Below are 11,747 nucleotides of genomic sequence, written 5' to 3' on the forward strand. Positions count from 1 at the left end.
GTGACATTGATGGGAGGCGAGGCGGCATGGGACGTCTTTGTGTTCCGGTATCTTCTCTAGAGGTATCCTGCTATCGAGGCCTCGGTGGGCGAACAAGGGATGATGGTAGAGGCGGCTTCAACCCGCGGCCGGTGAAAACACAAGATCTACGATCAGGCTATGTCGACACGCGCGTACGTCGTGTCCTTGTTGAAGGTGGTGGATTGAAGCTCGGGTTTGGGAATGAAAATCCTTGAAGCTCGGGTTTGGGAATGAAAATCCCGAAACCGACCTATGGTTGGACTTAGTGGCGGAGACAAGGGACCAGCAGGGGCCCTGGCCCCCCTAACACCAGAGGTGTAGTGCTAATTTGCAATGAACGGTGTACAAACTAGTGATTATTTGCTCTAAAAGCCTATTTTCCAGTGGCTTGGCCCTCCCCACTAGTTTAGTAGCATTCGGCCCCATTGATATAAAAAATCGGGCTCTGCCATTGGTGGGACTCGTCACCATCAGCGCATGTGCGGCGTTTCCTTGTTGAAGGCTCAGTGTGTACTTTTCGTTTCTTTCTCTCTTTTACCGTAGGGTTAGTAGTTACCTGATGCAACCATTGTCGCGAGGCCTGGCCTCAGACTTTCTTTCCGGGTGAAAATTTTGGCTGCTGGATTTTATTTTATGAGTAATATATGATTGTGTGCATCAATTGATCTAGAGGCCGAGGGTTATCCTCCTTCTCGAATTAATATCATCAACTCCCTCCTCACATGTTGCTATTACAGTCTGCATAATGGGCAGCGCAATTCTAAAAATACTTCTAAGACAAAGCAACGCATAGGGTTTTTTCAAGTTTTCAGTCTAAATACTTTATGACCAAAATTTGACCTCTAAATACAAAACAGTGTCTTAACCGTCACTTTTTTGTGAGCTGGGTGGAACAATTCGTAGGTCACTCTGCTTAGGAAGGACAGCTTACAGATGATGCCCCCCAACCATGTGTGCAGAGACTGCATTGCGCCTGCTCAGCATAGTGAGCAATGCTGCGTGGAGCATAAGTTATGCAGAGAATAATTCAAAACTAATAGTCCAGCACCAATTCATGCTACACAATGATTAAACCCCCCAAAAAAATGCCATAGTTACACCAGACGCAAGGAATTAGCAGGGGACATATATATACGGGGACCTACTAGGACAAGCATGTCATTGCTGTTGGATCTGAGCATCATGAACCGGCAAGTCTTTTATCATGAGAACACGCCTCCTCCTCCCAACCCAGGTGACCCACCCAGGATCCCTTGACACCACCCTGTACCCTGCCTTTGCGTAGAGTCCTCGAGCGCTGCTGTCATCCTCGTATGCCCTAAGAGCCATGAATCTCTGCCTCCATTCTAGAGCCAACACCTCGCACGCTTTCAGCAGGGCGGTGCCCACCTTCCTCCTCCTGGACGCGTAAGCCGATCAAGTTTAGCAGCAATTCACAGTATTAGAATGTTAAATGGGCTGCATGGAGGATCTACCTGAATGATGGCAGCACTGCTATTCCTGATACGTAAAAGTACTCCTGGACGCCTTGGAGGTTCCGAAGGATGTCGCCTTCGTCCTGCACCGTGCAATCCACCACCCCAATGATCTTCTCAAATGGTGCCTGCGACTGCAACTGCAACAGCTCATCGGCTTCTTCTGCTACCAAGCACGCGTACCTAAGAGAGGCGTTCATTTATCAGCGCTAAGTTGCCAGTAAAATGAGTGCCAACCATTTTATGTAGACAGTCTAAGTTACCAGCGATATGTTGTACTTTATTTTAAAAGGTCGGTAAGACTATCACATTATGCAATAATCATCCTCTGATGTCTACCGAGACACTTAAGTTTGCCGTACTACTCCCTCCATCCCATAATTTGCTCACATATGGGGTACATGAAGTGCAGACACATGCTATTCGAGTGAAGAGCGCCTGAAGAAGTGTTTAGATGTGCGGTAGAAAAATACTAATACATGAACTCGAACAGAGCGTTTTCCCACACAAAACTTATTATAGTAACCACCTTGTTTAATTAAGAGTTAGTGTGGCTAATTATCTGATAAAGAGGTAATAACACTAGTGGTGCCTAAACTTGCCATCGATGTTCACTTTGGTGCCTGAACTTGAAAAATACGCCGAACTGGTTCTATAACTTGGCAATATGGTTCAAATACGGTTCAAATCACGTGTAGATATGTATGTATTGCTGACTAGACATGGTATCGTGGCGCGGGGCCCACTTGCAGTGTCGGGAAAGACTGACATGAAGAGTGTGCGTCTCAATGACCATCGGGTCCCACCTGTCAGTGCACAACTGAAATAAATAAAAATAGTTGTAAAGCTGAGTTTCAAACCGGCGACCTGTGCGCCACACAGGACATTCGCCAACCAATTGCCCATGTACGTTTGCTGTCTTTCACGCACTGCAACATTTTATATAGGTTTTATATATCCGGCATAATCATGGAGTTAGATGGGCTCCAGTTAGTGCACCCATTTTCCAAATGTAAGTTGTTTTTCTTATTGTAGAAATTACAAAATATTCAGATAGTATATGAAGTGATTATTCTTTTAGGAAATGTATTACTAGTTGTAAAAAGTGTTCAGGTGTTTTAATAAAGTATATGTATTTTTCAAAAAGATATATTTTCGAATAAAAATAAATTTTAAAATATGTGTGATAAATAAACAAGGGCCTAGTGTTCCCCCAGGATTTTATACATTCTTAAATTTAAATTAACAATTTTCAAACTATACATACATTTGTCTACATAAAAATATTTTAATTACATGAATTTTTATTATTCCGTAATTATTTTATAAAATCACATTAACATTTTTTAAAATAAAAATTTTATGCATATTATTTCTAGCTCTATTTTTATTACTAATACAATAATTCGCATAAGTTTTAGAATTACTAAAAACAAAAAAGAAACTCACATCTCGAAGGGTCACGTACAAGAGGAAAAAGAACTAATAGTTTAAAAAAAGGACCACGTGATATGTTTTTAAACATGAAGATTTTGAAAATGAGATTAACATTTCAAAAATGTATAACTTTTAGAAATTGCGAAATTGTTTTATTATATTTTGTGAATCCTTACAAATATTATATTTTGTATTATTTTAATTTTTGAATATTTTCAATTTCATTAACATTTTTCAAGGGGTCAACCATATATTTAATATTGTTAATATAGTTTGAATTTTTTTTCTCTAAAAACGAAAAATAACCAGCATGTGAAAAATTGGGCGCACTGATTGCGGTCTAATTAGCTAGATACAGGTTAGTGATGCGTAAACTCCCTCCGTTCCTAAATATTTGTCTTTCTAGAGATTTGAAATGGTTACCACATACGGATGTATATAGACATATTTTAGAGTGTAGATTCACTAATTTTGCTCCGTATGTAGTCACTTGTTGAAACCTCTAGAAAGACAAATATTTAGGAACGGAGGGAGTAGTCAACTGCTGAAGTGGTTTGCGCAGGCCCTTCGTAGCGCACAGGTCTTTTGTTCAAATCCCAGCCGAGTTCCATTTTTTTTTCGGTTCTGCACTGATAGGTGGGACCCAATGGTCATTTAGACGCGCTCTTTCTATGTCAGCCTGTCTCGGCATTGCAAGTGGGCCCCGTGCCACGGTGTCATGTCTAGTCAACAAACATACGTATCTGGACGTGATTTGAACCGTATTTGAACTATACCGCCAAGTTATAGAACCGGTTCGGTGTATTTTTCAAGTTTAAGCACCAAAGTGAACATCGATAACAAGTTTAGGCACCGCTGGTGTTATTACCTCTCTGATAAACTCTAGAAGCACTACTAAATTAACCTTTACGGTCATAACCCCATCACAAATGTTACAAGTTTAACTAGTTCATCATCAATCTGGATTCTGGAACCAGGGATAGGGATATCAAGAACATCACCTGTCAGGCGGCGAATTCCTCAGTTTGTAAATGAGCGCCGCCAACACCTCTGCCTGATCTTGGCCAATACAAGAAACGCCATGCCTATCAAAATAAGCGGGCACATAGACATTTCTAGTGCAGATGAAAGCATTTCATGTGATGCATACTTTGAAGAAATCGAAGAAGAAGTCGTTGAAGAGCGCAACGGGGACGTGGAAGGCCTCGGCCTGCACGAGCGCCACCCGCCTCATCTCCTCGCCGATCCGCCCCATCCGCCGCACTCCCCACCCGGCCTCCCTCGCGAGGTATCGTTCCTCCTCCGCACCGCCTACCGCGCCGACCTCTTGCTTTGTGGGCAAGCAGGGGAGTCGCCCTCCTCCTGCAAGAAGGATCTTCTTGGCGCCGCCGCGGCAGCCGGTCTTGAGAAGAGGAGGGTGCGGGCCTGTTCTTGAGAGCGCTGCGGAGGTGATGCTGCCTCTGGGGGACCGCTGAGACTGGGGGGTGGAGGAGGAGGAGGAAGAGGGAAGAGGCTGGGGTGGGAGCGGGGATGCTCTGAGGACGGCCATGGTTGCTACTGGTGGTGGCATCAGTGATGGGATTGGGGGACTCGGACGGCTGTGGCTTACTACTTCACAACGCGCGCGTGTGGACACTAGGACATGGAAACTATGCTCGTGTCAGACTGATTTTTTTTTCCAAGAGTATGCAAATCACGTTTTTTTCAATAGTATCCAAATCACTTACCGTATTTTTACAGAGGATAGCATAAAAATTTACAAATAGTCTAGTGAGTTGCGAACACCCGACCATTGGCTCCAACTAGAACAATCTAATCTACTGTCTCACAAAGCGTTGCAATCCTCCTGCATCCTTTAGTGCAAGCTAACAATCCTTGATTTCGTCGAGAATTTTGGTAGCAAGCACTTGAGCTCCAACTTGTTGCTATGATCGGTTAAACACGCGAGCGTTTCTTTGCTTCCACAAGAACCAAGCCGTGCATATAATAAAGGAATCAAAACCTCTCCTCTCTGCCTTCATGAATTGTTGACGATGTAGCAACCACCACTCCAAGAAAGTGTTCGTCGCTAATGGCCTCTAGATGGGTAGCTGCAAAGCATCTGAACGGTGGTGCCATGTTTCTCGCGCGTAAACACATTGTACCATGATATGATCGACGTTATCTTCCTCTTGAAGACAGGTGAAGCACACCGCAGCAGTGTCTTGTAATCCATGTCAAGCGTGACGGTCAGAGGTCCGGAGACGATATTGCGCAGCAAGCCATGTGAAAATCTTGCACTTGCGGGGGGGGGGGGGGGGCAGCTTCTCCAAATAGCAGGGGCGTACGGGCAAGTTGGTAAACCTTAGCAGTGATGATCGTAGGTGGATTTAGCCGAGTAAATACCCGAAGTCGCGCAAGTCCAAGAGAAAGTGTTAGGCGCTTCGGGATAACGTTGCATCGATGCAATGGCTTGCTGAAGGTGCATCAACTGAAGTAAGGCCGTGAGCGAGGTGGTGACCTTGATGTCAGCAACCCAACACTCACTCTCGAAGGCATGTTCGCCGATCTGCTATTAATAATGCGGGTGTCCACAAGCTCAAAGATCATAGGCATTACTTCTTAGATCGAGAACTCATGGATCCATCGATCCCTCTAGAAGAGAACTTTGTCTCCTCTCCCAACCACGATGTGAATTAAGCTGTCAAAGACCAACCTGGCATCTATGTCCACCAAGAGAGCCAAGCCTTGCCAAGGTCTATCATGCTCAGTGCGTCTTAACCACTCCCATCTTATTCGTAGTGCAAGCGCCTGGATGCTCAAGTTTTTAACACCTAAGGCCACCAAACCTTGTAGGATGACATATGGTGTTCCAAGCTACCAAACATTGCCCGCCATTGGTTTTCTCTTTGCCTGCCCAGAAGAAGGATTGCATCCAGCTGTTGATATCTTCCGGTACCCACATTGGCGACTACAGTACGAGCAATTGGTGCATAGGCCACACTTGTAAGACGGATTTCACAAGGATCAATCTTCCGGAGCGTTGCAAGAAGCCTCTTTACCAAGCTGGGATGAATTTCCTCACCATGTCAAGAAGTGGATGCCAATCTGATTTGGTCAGTTGCTTGATTGCCACCTGTAACCCAAGATATTTGCAGGTGGAACTCAGGTAGTGCACACTGCAGAAGAGAAAGCACCCTATCTTTTTCATCTTGCTCGTCCTGAATAAGGGTGGCGGTGGATTTCCAGTAGTTAACCCTCAAGCTTGACGCCTCCCCAAACGCAGCAAAATAATGCGGAGCTGGGGGATTTTGACCTTCTTTTCGAAGAAGAAAAAAGTACAGCATACCTGCATTAGCGTCAATGCAACAAACAATGCACAAGCTGAAAAAACAAACGACTTCTCTCCCAATGATCAGAGAGGCGATTAAGGCAAGTCAGCGAGACCATGGATGCCTGCCTCCTCCCGTTGCCTGAGCACGGTAGGAGGAGGGAACTCCACATCGGCTCCGCCATATAGTTAGGGCAGGCATAGTCTTTCTCAAGGCTCCACTTCAGTGAAGGAGAGCAGTTGGCTCAGTCATACTGTTAGTTTTTGGATCATATTGTCATAGGATTTGTTGTTCGACCCTGACGTTCCTCTAAATGGAGGTGTGCTTGGCTCCAATAGGAGATTTGGTGTCTTGAAGCAGCCTTTGTGTGAAAGTGCGTTATATCGACTAGAGGGGGGGTGAATAGGCGATTTTTATGAATTCTTCACTGAGGAATTTGCCGGTGAGGAAATTCCTTAGCGAAGAACTACTTGCAGCGGAATAAGTACTCAAAAGTAAACATAACAGAATACAAGCATGGTCATCATGATGAAATGAATACAAGCACAGAGTACAGAAAGCGTAATCACAGGACAACACAGGATAAAGACAAATAGACTGAAGAAATTGAACTGAGGAAATTGAGAAAGTCTTCAGTCAAAGTCTTCAAACACAGATATGAATAAGTGCACAACACAGTTATGAGGAAATGAAAGAGTTGAGGAAATAGAACTAGTTGGCTTGGTGAAGACAATGATTTGGTAGACCAGTTCCAATTGCTGTCTCAGTTGTACATCTGGTTGGAGCGGCTAGGTATTTAAACCTGAGGACACACAGTCCTCACCGTATTCTCCTTGAGCTAAGGTCACACAGACCTCGCCCAATCACTCGTGGTAAGCCGAACCTTCACAAACTCGGTCACTCGGCGATCCACAATTCCTCTTGGATGCTCTAGACCATGACGCCTAACCGTCTGGAAGAAGCACAGTCTTCAAAGGTAACACGCGTCGGATCCACGCGAGATCAATCTCTTCAGTGATGCTCAATCACTTTGGGTTTGTAGGTGTTTGGGTTTGGGTTTTCCTCACTCGATGATTTTCGCTCAAAGTCCTCGGAGGATGGGATGCTCTCAAATGACAAGTGTCAGTTTCTCTCGGAGCAGCCAACCAGCTAGTGGTTGTAGGGGGCGGCTATTTATAGCCTAGGGAGCAGCCCGACATGATAAGACATAAATGCCCTTCAATGATATGACCGTTAGGTGGGTAGATATTTTGGGACAGCTGGCGCATAGCACAGCAATGGTCGGAAATTTGAGAATCAAATTCCTCAGGGCTATCATGTTCCTCACTGTGTAGGCAATCCGCACTAGCGAATTCCTAACTCCCCAGTCAGAACAAATTCCTCAGAGACCAGAAGAACTCCGTCTCTGTCACTGAAGAGTATGACTGAACTGTATGAGATTTCCAATGGCTTCACTCAAAGGCATTGGTAGGTGTAGGATTTTGAGTTTGAGCATCACTTGGAAATTTTTCCTTAGTATTTCCTCGACCCCCTTTAACAGTACGGTGTTTCCTATGACTCAAGAAAGAGAAAATGAAACTACGAAAACAAAAGGCTTCACGCTTCATGTTCCTTGAATGAATACCAAGTCTTCAAGGTTACACCAATTTCTTCACTTTCAAAGTCTTCAGAAAGTCTTCAGAAATCCAAAGTCTTCAGTCGAAGAACTTCATTTTTAGGGGTCGACTTTCTCTGTAAATATCAAACTCCTCATAGACTTGTAGACCTGTGTACACTCATAAACACATTAGTCCCTTAACCTATGAGTCTTCAATACACCAAAATCACTAAGGGGCACTAGATGCACTTACATTGTGGATGAAGGCTGGTAGCGGTGCTCTTCTTCCTTGACACGTTGAGTTAATGTGGCGGCAATGAGATCTGGAGGACATGGGGACGGTCCCTGGCCAACCCACCACAATGACTCAATCTTGTCGATTGTAGTGGATCATTTCATCGGCTCAAAAAGCAACACAATCTGTGAATGTGTTGCTCTCCTCTAATTCTAGGTTTGGTGGATGGTCCCCTCTGTCTTCGGTGCGGCTACAGTGGCAGCGGTGACCAACTGGAGACGGCCCAACAAGGTGCAAGGGGATCTGGGGATCAAATCGTAATATGTCATTTTTTTATCCAAGGTGCAACGAGATTAATTTTAAGGGTGGTAGTTTGTAACATCCCAAAATTCTAAATTTTGGAATGTTATATTAAATAAACGATTATGATTGTTTGTTTGATTGTTGTGTGATCGATTGTGTGAAATTGAGTGGAATCTGAAACTTTTTGAAAGTTGAATGAGAGGGAATAAAAGGACTTTCCCAAAACTTTCATCTTGCATTTTTTATCTCCATTAATTCAAATTCATTTCATTACAAAACCCTAGAGTGAAGATAATATGACTTCTTCCATTTAAAGAAATGAAAAGGGGTTTGAAAACAATTTGAATTCCATTTTATTTCAAATCAGAAACTTTATGCCACTCAAAGATTTTCATGAGAGAAGATAATAGGACTTCCTCAAAATATATGAAATAGAGTGGAGAGTGATGAGGAGAACTTTTGAATTTCATTTGGTTCACTTTTGGAAAGTTTTTCCATTTTGAGTTTTAAAATCATTTCTATTTATTCAAATAAAATAAAGAGAGAAGGAAATTTGACTCCTTCAAATATCAGAAAGAAAATATGGAAAGGGATTATGAAACCAATAGAAGTTATTCTAAAATTTGAAATCATTTGCATCTCATTGCATTTTGGAGTTTTCTTTCAAATATTCGAATAATTATCCACTCGAGAAAAAGAAATGAGAGGGGATAAGATGACTTCCTCAACCCTTACAAGAGTTGGAAATTTCATTTTGAATATTAGTTGGAGTTTTTATAGTTTATTTGGTATTTACTCAATTTGCAAAAAATGCATTAAATGCAATAGGAAAATATTTTCAAATTCTTCTATGCTTGATTAAATGTTCACTATGTTACAGATATTCAGAGATAATGTTAGAAATTATCATGGTATTTTTAGGATGTTGTTTGGTTTCGTTTTGGCCTCGAAAAGTTTTCTGTAAAAAAAAAACCGCGCGCACACCCACCTGGACCGAAACCATTTCGGACCAGGGACACAACGCACGGCCCAACCAGCCGCTGGCCAACTTCGGCCCAAGGCCAGCGCTCGAAGGCCACCGCATGCTCGCCCGCCCTCGCCTTCCCCTCGCTCGCACGCAGCGCCCGCTGCCAGATGGGGCCCGCTCCCCAGGTCGCCCCCAACCTCCCGCTCGTTCCGCTCGGATAGAACAGGCGCTCGCGCTCCTGCAACCACCGGCGCCATTGCCCCGAGATAAGGCCTATCCGCTGCGACCCCGAGCCCCTAACCTCGCCTATTTAAACCTCGGAGTCCCCCTCTGTTCATTCAGCCCCTTCGCTAGCCCTCTCACCACTCGTAGCCGCCGCCCCGTCGTTTCGCATCTCGCCGGAGCTAGAGCTTCTCGTCGTCGTTTCCATCGCTGGTGGCGCACCCGAACCCTCTTATTCTCTGTCAATCAACTTGCCTCACCGTCCCGCATCTCGTTGACATGTTGCTTTGCCCCTAGGTTCGCCGGAGACGCTGCCCCGACGACCTGTGTCCTCGCCGGAGCACGAAGACGCCGCCCTTCGCCCCGCCCGTCCCGGTCACCCCGACGCACGCCGTCGCCACCACCGGACCGCCCACGTCGTGCCCGTCCTGTTCGTCTCCTCCCCCGTCGCCGAGGAGCATCGCAGACCGCCGCAGGCCACCGCCCCACCGACGTCGTGGTCCTGCCCAACGCCCGCGCCGCCGCAGTTGCCCTCTGTGAGCCGCCCCGCCCCCTCGTTCTTTTGTAAGTCTAGATTTTTTTGAACCGTTACACGAAAAAAAACGCCGGTTTTATTTTTAACCGGTCGGTTCACTTAGTTTAGCCACGGTAGCCCGTTTTTCTTATATGTCGACCATCCGCCGGTTAAGCTCCGCAACGAATGGGTATGCACCAGTAGGAATCTGCCATGTGGCCAAGGGCCTGTTTGCAGTATATTTTAGTTTCTATTTCACTGGTTAGTCCCTAGGATTTGCAGATTAGTCCCTGAACTTAGATTAGCCGTATCTTTTTAACCGTAGATCCAAACTCGATGAAACCAGCGGAAAATTCTTCGTATTGTTTAGATCTATCCAGTGGTATCATTTTTATAAACTTTTTTCAGATTCAAATTTGAACTTTATTCAGATTTGAATTCAAACTTCAACTGGCCATATCTCCTAAACCGTAGCTCCGATTGAGTTAAATTCTTTTTGCACTTTGTCATGGTAGCCCAACCCTATCACTTGGACCATTCTCACAATATTTTTTTACACACTAGGATCTGTTCATGATAGTTCCACTTATATGCCTTGTATGCACTATAGTTCACATCACAATTTTGAACCGTATTTCACACGTTGCTTTTGCACTTAGTAAATTTTGTGATAGTTGAGTGTGTTGGATTTTCATTTGGTTTTTTCCGAGTTTTTTTTTCATGTTGCACGTTATTTGGTTCTCCGAAATGATTGCTTATGTGAATGCAATATTTGACTTTATAGATTTTCATCGGAGAGTGACAAATAGTTCTATTAAGTAAAACTCTGAGAGCGATATAATCTTCATCAACTATTACCAGGCAAGTTCACATTTGACCATTCTTCCAATTACCTATGTTTATATTATGCACTTAGTGCTTTTGGGGTAGGATTGCATGGTAGGATTTATTGTTGCCAGATGGCTATGCCGTTACCTAGTAGTTCATTTGAGGTAGGTCTGTTCTATCTCTATCGATCTTGATGCCCAATATATAAGCAGCTTCACCGAGGTCTTTCATTGAAAAATTCTTATTCAAGTATCCTTTTATGCTATCCAGAAATTCAGTATCATTTCCGATTAACAATATGTCATCTACATATAATATCAGAAATGCTACAGAGCTCCCACTCACTTTCTTGTAAATACAGGCTTCTCCAAAAGTCTGTATAAAACCATATGCTTTGATCACACTATCAAAGCGTATATTCCAACTCCGAGAGGCTTGCACCAGTCCATAAATGGATCGCTGGAGCTTGCACACTTTGTTAGCACCTTTTGGATCGACAAAACCTTCTGGTTGCATCATATACAACTCTTCTTTAAGATATCCATTAAGGAATGCAGTTTTGACATCCATTTGCCAAACTTCATGCGGCAATTGCTAACATGATTCGGACAAACTTAAGCATCGCTATGGGTGAGAAGGTCTCATCGTAGTCAACTCCTTGAACTTGTTGAATACCTTTCGCAACAAGTCGAGCTTTGTAGACAGTAACATCACCATCGGCGTCAGTCTTCTTCTTGAAGATCCATTTATTCTCTATGGCTTGTCGATCATCGGGAAGTCAACCAAAGTCCACACTTTGTTCTCATACATGGATCCCATCTCAGATTTCATGGCCTC

At 44.1% G+C, this 11,747-nt stretch overlaps 1 protein-coding gene across 1 annotated transcript; it reads right to left on the reverse strand.

The window, feature by feature from the left end:
- Positions 1 to 1,032: 1,032 nt before the first annotated feature.
- Positions 1,033 to 4,552, reverse strand: LOC109769955 (GCN5-related N-acetyltransferase 10, chloroplastic). The gene is made up of 4 exons (XM_020328660.4): positions 4,084 to 4,552; positions 3,935 to 3,987; positions 1,497 to 1,679; positions 1,033 to 1,420 (listed from the first exon to the last, which is right to left on the reverse strand). Exons 1-4 carry the CDS (start codon positions 4,501 to 4,503, stop codon positions 1,180 to 1,182), a joined length of 897 nt encoding a protein of 298 aa, XP_020184249.1. The 5' UTR covers positions 4,504 to 4,552; the 3' UTR covers positions 1,033 to 1,179.
- Positions 4,553 to 11,747: the final 7,195 nt, after the last annotated feature.

The sequence above is a fragment of the Aegilops tauschii genome, chromosome 5, assembly GCF_002575655.3.
Source record: "Aegilops tauschii subsp. strangulata cultivar AL8/78 chromosome 5, Aet v6.0, whole genome shotgun sequence".
Classification (NCBI taxonomy): domain Eukaryota; kingdom Viridiplantae; phylum Streptophyta; class Magnoliopsida; order Poales; family Poaceae; genus Aegilops; species Aegilops tauschii.